Source organism: Schistocerca nitens, chromosome 11 (genome assembly GCF_023898315.1).
Source record: "Schistocerca nitens isolate TAMUIC-IGC-003100 chromosome 11, iqSchNite1.1, whole genome shotgun sequence".
In the NCBI taxonomy this organism is placed as follows: Eukaryota; Metazoa; Arthropoda; class Insecta; order Orthoptera; family Acrididae; genus Schistocerca; species Schistocerca nitens.
The window spans coordinates 180,986,031-181,003,313 of record NC_064624.1 but is presented as its reverse complement, the minus strand read 5'-3'; the positions used below and the strand labels follow the sequence as shown (position 1 = coordinate 181,003,313).

General features: G+C 43.3%; 1 protein-coding gene and 2 non-coding genes across 3 annotated transcripts in view; 1 reads left to right on the top strand and 2 right to left on the bottom strand.

Moving 5' to 3' along the window:
* The window catches only part of LOC126212758 (serine/arginine repetitive matrix protein 2-like), a 629,880-nt gene that overhangs the window by 80,442 nt on the left and 532,155 nt on the right, over window positions 1-17,283 (bottom strand). The window contains exon 22 of the mRNA XM_049940165.1: window positions 9,308-9,479. Coding sequence (XP_049796122.1) covers window positions 9,308-9,479 — 172 coding nt within the window. The remainder of the gene's footprint in view (window positions 1-9,307; window positions 9,480-17,283) is intronic.
* Window positions 12,812-12,886, bottom strand: Trnat-ugu (transfer RNA threonine (anticodon UGU)). Its single transcript has one exon. It is a non-coding gene; the product is annotated as a tRNA-Thr (tRNA).
* Window positions 13,854-13,928, top strand: Trnat-ugu (transfer RNA threonine (anticodon UGU)). The gene has a single exon. It is a non-coding gene; the product is annotated as a tRNA-Thr (tRNA).

Genomic DNA, 17,283 nt, shown 5'->3' with positions numbered 1-17,283 from the left:
CAGGAACAAACACTTTGAAATTTTGAAGTTAGCACAGGTGTAATACAATGAGTAAAAAGTTAGCTACAACTTGTACAGAAACCAGACTGCAGTTATATGAGGCAAAGGGCATGAAAAGGAAGAAGTTATTGAGAGGGGAGTGAGACAGGGTTGTGCCCTACTCCAAATGTTATTCAGTTTGTACAATGAGACAATGAGCAAGCAGTAAATGAAACCAAGGTGAAATCTGAAAACAGAATTACGGTTCAGGGAGGGGAAAAAAAAACACCTCTTTGAAGTTTGTCGATGACATTGGAATTCTGTGAGAGAGGACAAAGGCCATGAAAAAGCAAGTGAACAGAATGGATAGTGTTTTGAAAAGAAGCTGCAAAAAAAGATATCACTCAGAGTAAAAGAAGGGTAACGTCATGAGGTGCAATCCAATCAGGTAGTGCTGAGGGAATTAGTTTAGGAAATGGGGCACTACAAATAGCAGATAAATTTTGTTTTTTGTTATTTGGGTAGGAAATTGATGATGTCTGAAATAAATGTAAAATTGAGACTTAAAATACAAAGAAATGCAGTTCTGAGACAGAGAAATTTGTTAACATCAATTATACTAAAAAGAGAGAGAGAGAGAGAAAAGCACCAAGAAGGATTTATCTCACTGGGATGGAAATCAGTAGGTATGAGGCATGTTCTTTAGGGTCCGTTTGAACATAAGTACGCAATGAAAGGTTATTTGAAAAAAGTAAATTTATTTCTAGAAAGTACCGGTACAAACTTCACTCTATTTTTTGACATAGTTGCCAAGTTTGTTCAAACATGTATCATACCTCTGAACCAATTTTAAAATACCCTCTTCATAAAAACTTGCCGCCTGCTCCAATAACCAAGAGTTCACTGCCATTTTCACGTCGTCATCGTCGTCATTGTAATGGTTGCCACTGAGGTGTTGTTTGACGTGGAGGAACAGATGGTAATCGCTCGGCGCAAGGTCAGAACTGTAGGGTGGGTCGTCTAAAACTTCCCAGCCAAAACTGTCCAATAACTCGTGGGTCTGACCTGCAGTGTGAGGTCTTTCACTGTCATGGAGAAGGAAAACTCCCTTTGTCAGCATGCCATGTCTTTTGTTTTGAATCGCTCTGTGTAGCTTTCTCAGGGTTTGGCAGTATGCTCCTGCATTGATAGTGGTTCCTCGTTGCACGAAGTCGACCAACGGCACACCGTACCTATCCCAAAACACTGACACCATGATTTTGCACTGGGACAGAGTCTGTTTGGCCTTCACCTTTACAGGCAAGTGTGTGTGTCTCCATTCCACGTTCTGTTGCTTCGATTCGGGTGTGACATGCGAAACCCACGTTTCGTCTCCAGTTACGATCTGACTCAAGAAGGTGTCACCTTCTTCATGATAACGATCAAGAATTTCATCACACACTCAAAACTATGGTTTTTGTGGTCCTCTGTTAGGAGTTTCGGGATCCAATGGGAGCACGGTTTCCTAAACGTTAGGTGTTCAGAAACAATGTTGTAAAGCACTGATCTCGACTCGTCAGGAAATTCATTTGAGAGACCTGTTATTGTGGAGCTCCTGTTCTCAAAAATCCTCGCTTCAACTGCTTCAACTGAAGCCACCAAATCAGCTGTAATCAAAGAAGGGCGACCGGAGCGGTCCTCATCATGGACATTGTCACGGCCATATTTGAATTCTCGTACCCACTTACGCACTTTGCTTTAACTCATAACATTATCACCATACACTTCACAAATCTGTCGATGAATTTCTGCAGCAGACAGGTTCCTCGCTGAGGAAAACTGTATCACTGAGCGAACCTCACACACGGCGGGTGAGTTGACAGTCTTAAACATTTTGAAATGCACTGAATAGAACTGTGCAGGTTAGCTACAGAGCTGAAACTGAGCACAGTTGTTCCCGAGGCATGCCAGTATGACACACGTGCTCGTAGTGGTATGCCGCGAACTACTAGTGTCTGCAGAAAAGTGGATCTTACTTAAAAAACACGCCTCATGTGACATATATGTACATCTACATCTACGTGATTACTCTGCTATTCACAATAAAGTGCCTGGTAGAGGGTTCAATGAACCACCTTCAAGCTGCCTCTTTACCGTTCCAATCTCGAACAGCATGCGGGAAAAACAAGCACTTAAATATTTCTGTACGAGTCCTGATTTCTCTTATTTTATTGTGATGATCATTTCTCCCCATGTAGATGGGTGCCAACAGAATGTTTTCGTAATTGGAGGAGAAAACTGGTGATTGAAATTTCATGACAAGATCCGGTCACAACAAAAAAAGGCCTTTGCTTTAAAAAGGCCTTTGCTTTAATGATTGCCACTCTAATTCACGTATCATGTCTGTGACACTATCTCCCCTATTTCGTGATAATACAAAACTAGCTGCCCTTCTTTGTACTTTTTCGATGTCATCCGTCAGTCCCACCTGATGCAGATCCCACACCGCACAGCTAAACTCCAGAGTAGGGCGGACAAGCGTGGTGTAAGCAGTCTCTTTAGTACACCTGTTGCACCTTCTAAGTGTTCTGGCAATGAATCGCTGTGTTTGGTTTGCTCTACCCACAATATTATCTATGTGATTGTTCCAATTTAGGTTATTTTTAATTGTAATGCCTAAGTATTTAGTCGAATTTACAGCCTTCAGATTTGTGTGACTTACTGCGTAATCGAAATTTAGCTGATTTCTTTTAGTACTCATGTGAATAACTTCACACTTTTCTTTATTCAAGGCCAATTGCCACCTTTCACACCATACAGATATCTTACCTAAATCATTTTGCAAGTCGTTTTGATCATCTGATGACTTTACAAGACAGTAAATGACAGCATCATCTGCAAACAATCTAAGACTGCTACTCAGATTGACTCCTATGTCGTTAACATAGATCAGGAGCAATAGAGAGCCTATAACACTTCCTTGGGGAACGCCAGATATTACTTCTGTTTTACTCAATGACTTTCCATCTACTACTACGAACTGTGACCTTTCTGACAGGAAATCACGAATCCTGTCACACAACTGGGGCGATACTCCGTAGGCACGCAGTTTGGTTAGAAGACGCTTGTGAGGAACGGTGTCAAAAGCCTTCTGTAAATCTAAAAATATGGAATCAATTTCACACCTCCTGTCGATGGCACTTACTACTTCACGAGTATAAAGAGCTAGTTGAGTTTCACAACACCGATATTTTCTGAATCTGTGCTGACTGTGTGTCAATAAATCATTTTCTTCGAGGTACCTCATAATGTTCGAATACAGTATATGTTCCAAAACCCTACTGCAAATCAACATTAGTGATATTGACCTGTAATTCAGCAGATTACACCTGTCCGCAGCTCGTGGTCGTGCGGTAGCATTCTTGCTTTCCATGCCCGGGTTCCCGTGTTCGATTCCCGGCTGGGTCAGGGATTTTCTCTGCCTCGTGATGACTGGGTGTTGTGTGATGTCCTTAGGTTAGTTAGGTTTAAGTAGTTCTAAGTTCTAGGGGACTGATGACCATAGATGTTAAGTCTGATAGTGCTCAGAGCCATTTGAACCATTTAGATTACTCCTACTTCCCTTTTTTGGTATTGGTGTGACTTGAGCAATTTTCCAGTCTTTAGGTACAGGTCTTTCTGTGAACGAGTGTTGTATATAATTGCAAAATATGGAGCTATTTTATTACCATACTCTGAGAGGAACCTGGCTGGTGCACAGTCTGGACCAGAGGCCTTGCCTTTCTTAAGTTATTTAAGCTGTTTCGTTACTCCGTGGATGTTTACTTCTATGTTTCTCATCTTGGCAGTTGTTCTTGATTGGAATCCAGGAATATTTATTTTGTCTTCTTTGGTGAAGCAGTTTCGGGAAACCGTGTTTAATAACTCTGCTTTAGTGGCACTGTCATCAGTGACTTCACCATTGTTATCGCGCAATGAAGGTATTGATTGAGTCTAGCCACTGGTGTGCTTTATGTATGACCAAAATCTCTTTGGGTTTTCTGCCAGATTTCGAGACAGAATTTTGTTGTGGAAATTGTTAAAAGCATCTTGGTGGTGGTGGTGGTGGTGGTGGTGGTGGTGGTGGTTAGTGTTTAACGTCCCGTCGACAACGAGGTCATTAGAGACGGAGCGCAAGCTCGGGTTAGGGAAGGATTGGGAAGGAAATCGGCCGTGCCCTTTCAAAGGAACCATCCCGGCATTTGCCTGAAACGATTTAGGGAAATCACGGAAAACCTAAATCAGGATGGTTGGAGACGGGATTGAACCGTCGTCCTCCCGAATGCGAGTCCAGTGTGCTACCACTGCGCCACCTCGCTCGGTGTTAAAAGCATCTTGCATTGAAGTACGCATCATATTTCGAACTTCTGTAAAACATTGCCAATCTTGGGGATTTTGCGTTCTTTTAAATTTGGCATGCTCTTTTCGTTGCTTCTGCAACAATGATCTGACCCGTTTTGTGTACCATGGGGGATGAGTACCACCACTTATTAATTTATGTGGTATATATCTCTCATTTTCTGTCGATACTATCTCTTTGAAAACAGACAAATAAAGGATTACAGTTTCAGGGAAATTTGTTGATTTATTGAAGTGAAAGAATTTTACAAGCTGAGCAAGTGAATAATGCGTTGGTCCACCTCTGCAAGCTGTTATTCAGCTTGGCATTGACTGACAGAGTTGTTGTGTTCTCCTGAGGGACACCGTGCTAAATTCTGTCCAGTTGGTATCTTAGATTACCAAAATCCCAAGATGGTTGGAAGACTCTGGCCATAAAGCTCCAAACATTCTCACCCAGGGAGAAATCCGGCGACATTGCTGGCCGAGACGGGATTTCTCTGTTCTTTAAGGGTACCACGGATGACAACCAAAGGGGTCCTGCTATGAAAATAAAATGGCACTCTAGACCACCATTCCAGGTTGTCGGGCTGTACGGTGCGCGACAGACAGGTTAGTATCCCCTGCTGTCCAGTGTGTTTCCAGACATGTCTTCATGGCTCACTGGGGCTTAATTCAAATTAGGATTCATCACTGAAGAAGTGGGACTCGTCACTGAAGACAATTGTACCCTAGTCAATGAGATTTCAGGCTGAAAATATGTCTGCAGATGCTCTGGACAGCAGCAGGATACCAAACTGACTGTTGCCCATCATACAGCCCAACAACCAAAAGTGGTGGTCAGCGGTGCCATTTCATTTCATAGGAAGACCCCTCTGGTTGTCATCTGCAGTATCCTTACAACACTGCGGTACATTGTATAATGCACCAAGTACGAGGGTGAGCCAAATGAAAACCTTAAATTTGTAATAACAAATCAAAATTTCGTGCCGTTATCCTGTAAGTTGGTAAGTGTGCTACAAACAGCCTGCAGAATGGCCTGTAGGTGGCAGCATAGTGCAGATGCACACATACCGTCGCAGTATCAGTATAAAGATGGCCGCCCCACTTGCGACTTCCACCAGGGAAGAACAGCGTTCTGTTGTTCGGTTTTTGCGTAGTGAAGGTGTGAAACCTAGTGAAATTCATCGACGAATGACGGTTCGGTACGGTGATGCACGTTTGTCAGAGCAGCGAGTCTACGAATGGAGTAGGAAGTTCGCAAGTGGTGTGACTTCGGTGGAAGATGCTCCTCGTCCAGGTCAGGCACAACGAGTTGTGACTCCACAGAACATTGCAGCAGTCGAAGCCATAGTGAAGGGAAACTGCCGAGTGACACTGAATGACACTGCAGCATGTTTACAGGTTAGTAATGGATCAGCACACCACATTGTGCACGATGTGCTCCAGTTTCACAAAGTGTCTGCAAGATGGGTGCCACGGCAGCTGACTCTTGAAATGAGAGAACGACGTGTCGATGCTTGTGAAGAGCTCCTTCGGGGCTTTGAACGAGAAGGTGATGGCTACTGGCTACTGGGGACAGAACCTGGGTTCACTTCCACCAACCGGAGACGAAGAGAGCACCAAAACCAAAGAAGTTTCGAACAGAACCATCAGCGAGGAAGGTTATGCTGAGACTCTTTTCGGACGAAAAAGGCGTCATTTTGGAGCATTACGTGCCTAGAGGGACCACTGTCACCAGTGCATCGTACACAGATCTCCTAAAAAATTATCTGCAGCCTGCAGTCAAATCAAAGCGATTGATTGCTGTCAGCAGGTGTCCTTTTGCAACATGACAATGCAAGGCCCCACACTGCCCGTACAACAGTTGCAACAATCACAGACCTGCATTCTGAGTGTCTCCCTCATCCACCATACTCACCAGACCTTGCCCCCAAGTGATTTCCGTATGTTTGGACCACTCAAAGACGCAATGGGAGCAAAGAAGTTCCGTTCTGATGAAAAGGTACGCCACGTGGTGCACGAGTGGTTGCGCGGACTACCAAAAGAATTTTTTTCTAAAGGAATTTATGCACTTTGTAAGCGCTGGAGGACTTGCATTGAGCGTGGGGGAGATTATATTGAAAAGTGGCACAGCTTTGTACCACTTCTGCACAATAAATAATATTTTAAAAAATAATTAAGGTTTTCATTTCACTCACCCTCGTATCTAGAGCCCCTGGTAGCAAAATATATAAAAAAAAAAAATTAGTTATTCTGACCTTGACGGGAGCTACTGATGACAAAATATTATCACTATTGAAAGTCTGACTAACAGAAATATTACGTAACTAACAACGTTTATTACAAGGAAGGAACTAAATGAAAGACTATCAGATGATACGAAGCATGAAACTCTAAATAAAGAATTCAAAATATGTGCCCTTTGAAAAGGTTAAAACCCAGACAAGATAAAGTGATCAGAGATAACATTTATCCAAGAAGAGAGTTATAGCCGCATCGAGCTGTAAGTTCGCTGAGACTAGAATGTAGAACTTGAATGGAGATGTTAATTTGCTCTCTTGTAGACGTTGCGATAACAGTACGCTTATTGACCGCTACTAGATTGTTTCCGACCAGTCTGGAGTTTTAAAGCTTTTCCATTATCTTCTTGACTTACAAATGTATGATAACAGTTACCGTTTAGTCAGACAATGGAACAGTTTTTATACGTGAAGGAAAAGTAAGTCATGTGATACTTAATCAATTCTGGGACTTAGTTGCCATAATCTGTGACAGTCACAAACATTGAAGTATACAGCAACATACCAACCGCTGACATAAACTCTACAAATAGCCTTGACTAGGAATCATCTACACGCGATCATGAAGAATTTATGTATGTATTTTTTGTGATGATACACAGACAGACAATGTGATAGTTTGCGTGTGTGTTGTTTTCTACATAACTCAGGAGGCACAGTACCTGATATCATCAAAAAGATGACTACGGCGCAAGAGACGCAGAACAACATGTACACAAACACCACACAAAATATTTAAGTAAATATTTGCACTTGTCAACGAGAAAAAAATCCTCGAAATGTGTCGTGCTACTCATTAAAAAGTAGACTACTAGCCATTAAAATTGCTACACCACGAAGATGACGTGCTACAGACGCGAAATTTAACAGACAGCAAGAAGATGCTGTGATACGCAAATGATTAGCTTTTCAGAGCATTCACACTAGGTTGGCGCCGGTGGCGACACCTTCAATGTGCTGACAGGAGGAAAGTTTAGAACCGATTTCTCACACACAAACAGCAGTTGACCGGCGTTGCCTGGTGAAACATTGTTGTGATACCTCGTGTAAGGAGGAGAAATGCGTACCATCACGTTTCCCACTTTGATAAAGGTCGGATTGTAGCCTATCGCGATTGCGGTTTATCGTATAGTGACATTGCTGCTTGCGTTGGGCGAGATCCAATGACTGTTATCAGAATATGGAATCGGTGGGTTCAGGGGGTAATACGGAATGCTGTGCTGGATCCCAACGGCCTCGTATCACTACCGACAGGCATCTTATCCGCACGGCTGTAACGGATCGTGCAGTCACGTCTCGATCCCTGAGTCAACAGATGGGGATGTTTGCAAGACAACAACCATCTGCTTGAACAGTTCGATGACGTTTGCTGCAGCACGGACAATCAGCTCGGAGACCGTGGCTGCAGTTACCCTTGACACTGCATCACAGACAGGAGTGTCTGCGAAGATGTACTCGATGACGAACCTGGTTGCACGAATGGAAAAACGTCATTTTTTCGGATGAATCCAGGTTCTGTTTACAGCATCACGATGGTCACATCTGTACTTGGTGACATCGTGGTGAATGCACATTGGAAGCATGTAATCGTCATTGTCATACAGGCATATCACCCGGTGTGATGGTATGGGGTGCCATTGGTTACACGTCTTGGTCACCTTTTGTTTGCTTTGACGGCACTTTGAACAGTGGACGTTACATTTCAGATGTGTTACAACCCGTGGCTGTACCATTCATTCGATCCCTACGAAACCCTACATTTCGGCAGGATAATGCACGACCGCATGTTGCAGGTCCTGTATGGGCCTTTCTAGATACAGAAAATGTTCGACTGCTGCCCTGGCCAGCACATTCTCCAGATCTCTCACCAATTGAAAACATCTGGTCAATGGTGGCCGAGCAACTGGCTCGTCACAATACGCCAGTCACTAATCTTGGTGAACTGTGGTATCGTGTTGAAGCTGCATGGGCAGCTGTACCTGTACACGCCATCCGAGCTCTGTTTGACTGAATGCCCTGGCGTATCAAGGCCATTATTATGGCCAGAGGTGGTTGTTCTGGGTACTGATTTCTCAGGATCTATGCACCCAAATTGCGTTAAAATGTAATCACATGTCAGTTCTAGTGTAATATATTTGTCCCACGAATATCCATTTATCATCTGCATTTCTTGTTGGTGTAGCAATTTTAATGGCCAGTAGTGTATGTAACTTCTGCAGTGTTTCACTATTTAAATAATGAGTGACAGCTGCAGGATTTCCAAAAACATTGATAATGACATATGAAATTGAGTCAAACGTTTCTACTTCCCAGACAGTTATCAGTTGCAATAAGATCAGCGATTTTTATTAGATAATAAACATTTATCAGATAATAAACACTTATTAGATATGAAACAAGTCCCTGACAAGTATTTTGGTGCCTATAATGTGCATATACATAAAGTGTGAAAATGAAAGTGTGTATCCTATATGTAACTTTTACAGCTTAAAATGTTATTTCCCAAATTTTACACCATTTTTTTGAAGTCCTTTGAAAAGTGTAAATGAGGGTTTTCACTGTATATATAAATCATGGCATATTTTCAGTATGAGAGAATGTTGGGTTTGTCAGTACAGTAAACGTTCTTAGACCGATGGTAAGACAACAGAGAGTCAGAGGTCACCCACCTGGTGCGCGGCCTCCTCGTATATGGTGGGGGTGGAGGTGCGCTCCGAAACGGAGTGGCTGCGGATGCCGGCGACGGTGTTGCGGTACGGCGCGCCACGCACGAACGGCTGCTGCTGGACGTCGTACAGCTCCGGCAGCACGGCGCCCCGCGGCAAGCTCAGGCTCAGGCTCCTGTGGGCAACAGGCAGCGTCACTTTTGTAAACAAAGCATCCGACATCTCTACCGTACACTCGGTACAGCTCGACTGCACAGGGGTGCAATATACGCGGGAAGGGAACACGCTTCTGTACGTCGTTAGGCCACACCTACTCCCGACCCTTCACCACACGGTTAGTACTCGGCACAGCTTGCTCCGTTCCTGTCACGGGCTTATCCTATTCTGTCAGACCCGAGACCACCTGTGAAATTAGCCATGGCACGCATCAGCTCTGTTTTAACTACTGTGAGGAGTCATTGAAAAGTAACAGGATTATTTTTTTTTATTTCATGAGCTTTGTAGAGCTGATTTTCAATTTTTTTTATTTTTTTGGTACACATGCCCCTGATGTATGTTTGCATTTTCAAGTGTTTTCAAAATTTCATTTATTGTTGACAATTGAAAAGGTTATATGTGTTTGGGGTGCCCAGCAAAATTTCACTTTCGGAAAAAAATGGATCAAAGATTTTGCATTAAAATTTGCTTGAAAAACTGAATAAGATGCAGAACCGTATCTGAAATGTTGACCACAGCTTTCGGTAAGTCTACCATGAATTACCGAAAGCTGTGGTCAACATTTTTTCGGTAAGTCTACCACAAATAAGAATGTTGAAGATTAGATGGGTAGATCACATAACTAATGAGGAGGTATTGAATAGAATTGGGGAGAAGAGGAGTTTGTGGCACAACTTGACAAGAAGAAGGGACCAGTTAGTAGGACATGTTCTGAGGCATCTAGGGATCACAAATTTAGCATTAGAGGGCAGCGTGGAGGGTAAAAATCGTAGAGGGAGACCAAGAGATGAATACACTAAGCAGATTCAGAAGGATGTAGGTTGCAGTAAGTATTGGGAGATGAAGAAGCTTGCACAGGATAGAGTAGCATGGAGAGCTGCATCAAACCAGTCTCAGGACTGAAGACAACAACAACAACAACAACAACAACAACAACCACAAATAAGACAAGAGTTTACAAGTAGCATAAACATTTCAAAGAGGGTCGAGAAGACGGTGAAGACGACAACCACCCAGGATGGCCTAACATGTCAATTACTGATGACACTGTGGAAGAAGTAAAGAAAACAGTTCTGGAAAGTTGCCATATCACTACTAGAGAGATTGCTCATGATGACACCATACTGTTTGGCTTATGAAAAGCAGTTATTTGGATGTTTTGGGCATAAAACATGTACCAGCTAAGTTTATTCCAAAACTGTTGAATTTTGACCAAAAACACCACCGCACAGACATCGCTCAGGACCTGCTGAATGAAGTTGACAACTTCTAAAGGTTGTAACAGATGACGAATCGTGAGTATATGAGTATGACACTAAAACTGAGGCCCAATCGTACCGATGGAAACTGCCTGTAGAAACGGCCAAAAAAAATTCGACAAGTTCTATCAAATGGGAAGTCCTTCTCACTGTTTTCTTCCATTATAATGGGATAGAGCACCACGAGTTCCTCTCATATGGTCGTACAGTTGATATAGAATACTACCTGGAAGTTTTGCTCCACTGGCATGGAGCAGTTCAAAGAAAACAACCATAATTGTGGCAAAACAACTCGTGGAAATTCCATCATGATAATGCTCCCATCCACACCTCAGTGCTTGTTCATGATCTTTTTGTGAAAAACAAAACCATTATGTTGCCTCAGCCACTGTATACACTGGACATAACCCCCTGCAACTTCTTTCTATTCCAGAGGCTGAAGAGAACCACGAAAGGATATCGTTTTGCCACCACCGGTGACATAAAAACGGAATCATTGAAGGAGCTTAACAGCATAATGAAAATTGAGTTCCAGACTTTCCAAGATGGGAAAAAGTGCTCCCACAGTTGTATTATACCTGAAGGGGACAAAATTATTTTGATGAATAAATAAACATTCTTAAAAAAAAAAAATTCTGTTACTTTTTGATCACATCATGTCCACAGCATTTTTATGCGGGTGTGACCATCAACCAGCTGCCCACTTGATTCAGTGGCCTCCTCCAAAATGGAATTGACACTGTTGAGCAAAGGTAATTCCAATTTTTGAGAACTGCTACTGATGTGATGCACACAACTGTAGGTCTATATCACTAACATCAGTCCACTGTATAATTCCACAACATACAGGGTGCAGGTAGACTGGCAATGGCAAGGAAAGCGTTTCTGAAGAAGAGAAATTTGCTAACATCGAGTATAGATTTAAGTGTCAGGAAGTCGTTTCTGAAAGTATTTGTATGGAGTGTAGCCATGTATGGAAGTGAAACGTGGACAGTAAATAGTTTAGACAAGAAGAGAATAGAAGCTTTCAAAATCTGGTGCAACAGAAGAATGCTGAAGATTAGGTGGGTAGATCACATAACTAATGTGGAGGTATTGAATATAATTGGGGAGAAGAGGAGTTTATGGCACAACTTGACTAGAAGAAGGGATCGGTTGGTATGACATGTTCTGAGGCATCAAGGGATCACCAATTTAGTATTGGAGGGCAGCGTGGAGGGTAAAAATCGTAAAGGGAGACCAAGAGATGAATACACTAAGCAGATTCAGAAGGATGTAGGCTGCAGTAGGTACTGGGAGATGAAGAAGCTTGCACAGGATAGAGTAGCATGGAGAGCTGCATCAAACCAGTCTCAGAACTGAAGACCACAACAACAAACAACAGGGTGCAGCAAAAAACAGTTTACAGGAAATGCCGAACAGCGTTTTGTAGCTTTGATGCTTTATACAAAGTAATATGCCCCACTGAAATTGTTGAAAGTGTCCTCCTTTCCAAGACATTTAATACATCGTTCAAAGACAAATTTACATATCACATCACGTAACTTCCTGTTATTGCCTGAAATTTTTTCAAATTCTTGTTCAATAATATTCCTTATACCCTGTAGGTTTAATAGTTCCATAGTGAAAACATTGTCTTTCAGTGCTCCCCCCTCCCCTTCCCCCCCCCCCATCCCCACACAGACACAGCACACACACACACACACACACACACACACACACACACACACACACACACACACACACACACACACACATCAATATCGCATGGCCTAAGACCCTGTGACCCCACTTTCCTATCCACTTTTGAAAACTGCCATCCAAAGATACACATACATATGATCTATAGTATGGTAGAGCACCACCTTAATACTAGATGAGGTTAACTATATATGACAGTAGTACCTGTTCCCGAAAGAACAGCTACCGTGGATGACCATGCAGCTTTCCTAGAAATGAAATGATAATTAAATGGACACCCTAGCTGCAAACAGGCGTTGATGTACTTCATTGGAGACATGTTGAAAATGTGTGCCCCGGCCGGGACTCGAACCCGGGATCTCCTGCTTACATGGCAGACGCTCTATCCATCTGAGCCACCGCGGGCACAGAGGATAGTGCGTCTGCAGGGACTTATCCCTTGCACGCTCCCCGTGAGATCCACATTCCCAACATGTCCACACCACTACATTCGTAGTGCACCTAATAGATGTTTGTCCATCATACTCATTACTCGTGGCAGATTAATCTACCAAGTCCCGTACGAGTTCGGACATAGCGTGTGCGTTCACACAAGAAGGTCAATGGCCGGGAACCCATATATTTTTTTTAACTATATATGACAGTAGTATCTGTTCCCGAAGGAACAGCTACCGTGGATGACCATGCAGCTTTGCTAGAAATGAAATGATAATTAAATGTACACCATAGCTGCAAACAGGCGTTGATTTACTTCATTGGAGACATGTTGAAAATGTGTGCCCCGACCGGGACTCGAACCCGGGATCTCCTGCTTACATGGTAGACGCTCTATCCATCTGAGCCACCGCGGGCACAGAGGATAGTGCGTCTGCAGGGACTTATCCCTTGCACGCTCCCCGTGAGATCCACATTCCCAACATGTCCACAACACTACATTCGTAGTGCGCCTAATAGATGTTTGCCCATCATACTCATTACTCGTGGCAGATTAATCTACCAAGTCCCGTACACATTTTCAACATGTCCCCAATGAAGTACATCAACGCCTGTTTGCAGCTAGGGTGTCCATTTAATTATCATTTCATTTCTAGCAAAGCTGCATGGTCATCCACGGTATGTGTTCTTTCGGGAACCGATACTACCGTCATATATAGTTAAAATATGGCTTCCCGGCCATTGACCTTCTTGTGCGAACGCACACGCTATGCCTGAACTCGTACGGGACTTGGTAGATTAATCTGCCACGAGTAATGAGTATGATGGGCAAACATCTATTAGGCGCACTACGAATGTAGTGGTGTGGACATGTTGGGAATGTGGATCTCACGGGGAGCGTGCAAGGGATAAGTCCCTGCAGACGCACTATCCTCTGTGCCCGCGGTGGCTCAGATGGATAGAGCGTCTGCCATGTAAGCAGGAGATCCCGGGTTCGAGTCCCGGTCGGGGCACACATTTTCAACATGTCTCCAATGAAGTAAATCAACGCCTGTTTGCAGCTAGGGTGTCCATTTAATTACCATTTCATTACTAGATGAGGTTGTTTCATTCAGCTTCAAATCCAGGTGTTCCATCTAACTCAGTGATAACTTGTCTTAACATTTCAAGATAGATTACCGCAGTCGTGGTTCCGTGTAATAAAAAAAGCTCCTAGCGGTGCTTTGCTGCATATCGGAACCCAGACCGTAACTCCAGGAACATTTAACTCCTCCTCAATAACAAATCACAGATTTTCAGAAGACAAACACACGTAATTGTATTTTTTGACTCTATTGTTTAACTCAAAATTTGTTTCATCAGACCACAGGATTGTTTTGTAGGAGTTAGATTCATTTTCACTGCTGATCCTCAGTCAGTGTCATCCTCATTTAGGATATGTAACAATCTAGGCTTATAAGGACTGAGATGTAATGTTTGTAACACTCTTCTTAGAATACTGTCAGAAAAATGTAGTTCCTCAGAATATCAGTTTTCGACCAATAAGGCCTTTGTCAAAAATAGACAACATAAAAACGCACACACTCACGCAAACACATCTCACACACACACACAATAGTCTCTGGCAGATGAGACCACGGCCAGAGACTGCAGTCACGTGTGTGTGAGTTGTGTTTGTGTGTGAGTGTGTGCGTGTGTGTTTTTATCAACACGAGTGTCTTTGCTAACAGAATGAAATCACCTGCAGCACCTCTCCTGGGCTCGTGACAATAACGGTTGGACCCTAGACGACTGGAATAATATAGGCAGGTCATACGATTCCCAATATCAGTTCGTAAGAGCTGACGGTAGGGTTCGACTGTGACACAGACGCAAGTTTTCAACAAGGCACTGTGCAACCGACTCGTGGAGATAACATCTTGGACCTACTGATAACAAACAGACCCGAACTTTTCGACTCTGTAAGCGCAGAACAGGGAATCAGTGATCATAAGGCCGTTTCAGCATCCCTGAATATGGAAGTTAATAGGAATACAAAAAAGGGGAGGAAGGTTTATCTGTTTAGCAAGAGTAATAGAAGACAGATTTCAGGCTACCTAACAGATCAAAACGAAAATTTCTGTTCCGACACTGACAATGTTGAGTGTTTACGGAAAAAGTTCAAGGCAATTGTAAAATGCGTTTTAGACAGGTACGTGCCGAGTGAAACTGTGACGGACGGGAAAAACACGCCGTGGTACAACAACAAAGTTAGGAAACTACTGCGAAAGCAAAGAGAGCTTCACTCCAAGTTTAAACGCAGCCAAAACCTCTCAGACAAACAGAAGCTAAACGATGTCAAAGTTAGCGTAAGGAGAGCTATGCGTGAAGCGTTCAGTGAATTCGAAAGTAAAATTCTATGTACCGACTTGACAGAAAATCCTAGGAAGTTCTGGTCTTACGTTAAATCAGTAAGTGGCTCGAAACAGAATATCCAGACACTCCGGGATGATGATGGCATTGAAACAGAGGATGACACGCGTAAAGCTGAAATACTAAACACCTTTTTCCAAAGCTGTTTCACAGAGGAAGACCGCACTGCAGTTCCTTCTCTAAATCCTCGCACAAACGAAAAAATGGCTGACATCGAAATAAGTGTCCAAGGAATAGAAAAGCAACTGGAATCACTCAACAGAGGAAAGTCCACTGGACCTGACGGGATACCAATTCGACTCTACACAGAGTACGCGAAAGAACTTGCCCCCCTTCTAACAGCCGTGTACCGCAAGTGTCTAGAGGAACGGAGGGTTCCAAATGATTGGAAAAGAGCACAGGTAGTCCGAGTCTTCAAGAAGGGTCGTCGAGCAGATGCGCAAAACTATAGACCTATATCTCTGACGTCGATCTGTTGTAGGATTTTAGAACATGTTTTTTGCTCGAGTATCATGTCGTATTTGGAAACCCAGAATCTACTCTGTAGGAATCAACACGGATTCCGGAAACAGCGATCGTGTGAGACCCAACTCGCTTTATTTGTTCACGAGACCCAGAAAATATTAGATACGGGCTCCCAGGTAGATGCTATTTTTCTTGACTTCCGGAAGGCGTTCGATACAGTTCCGCACTGTCGCCTGATAAACAAAGTAAGAGCCTACGGAATATCAGACCAGCTGTGTGGCTGGATTGAAGAGTTTTTAGCAAACAGAACACAGCATGTTGTTACCAATGGAGAGACGTCTACAGACGTTAAAGTAAGCTCTGGCGTGCCACAGGGGAGTGTTATGGGACCATTGCTTTTCACAATATATATAAATGACCTAGTAGATAGTGTCAGAAGTTCCGTGCGGCTTTTCGCGGATGATGCTGTAGTATACAGAGAAGTTGCAGCGTTAGAAAATTGTAGCGAAATGCAGGAAGATCTGCAGCGGATAGGCACTTGGTGCAGGGAGTGGCAACTGTCCCTTAACATAGACAAATATAATGTATTGCGAATACACAGAAAGAAGGATCCTTTATTGTATGATTATATGATAGCGGAACAAACACTGGTAGCAGTTACTTCTGTAAAATATCTGGGAGTATGTGTGCGGAACGATTTGAAGTGGAATGATCGTATAAAATTAATTGTTGGTAAGGCAGGTACCAGGTTGAGATTCATTGGGAGAGTGCTTAGAAAATGTAGTCCATCAACAAAGGAGGTGGCTTACAAAACACTCGTTCGACCTATACTCGAGTATTGCTCATCAGTGTGGGATCTGTACCAGATCGGGTTCACGGAGGAGGTAGAGAAGATCCAAAGAAGAGCGGCGCGTTTCGTCACAGGGTTATTTGGTAACCGTGATAGCGTTACGGAGATCTTTAAGAAATTCAAGTGGCAGACTCTGCAAGAGAGGCGCTCTGCATCGCGGTGTAGCTTGCTGTCCAGGTTTCGAGAGGGTGCGTTTCTGGATGAGGTATCGAGTATATTGCTTCCCCCTACTTATACCGCCCGAGGAGATCACGAATGTAAAATTAGAGAGATTAGAGCGCGCACGGAGGCTTTCAGACAGTCGTTCTTCCCGCGAACCATACGCGACTGGAACAGGAAAGGGAGGTAATGACAGTGGCACGTAAAGTGCCCTCCGCCACACACCATTGGGTGGCTTGCGGAGTATAAATGTAGATGTAGATGTAGATGCAAGCTGCTGGTGACTCAACGATGGTGTTGGCTGTGTTTATGTGGAATGGACTCAGTCCTCTGGTACAACTGAACCAATCACTGTAAGCGGTTATGTTCAGTTAGTTGGAGATGCAGCCACTCATCAACTTCACATTCTCAAATAACAATGTCGTGTCTCCAGGCCGCAACTGTTCACGATTGGTTTGAAGAACATTCTGGACAACTTGACT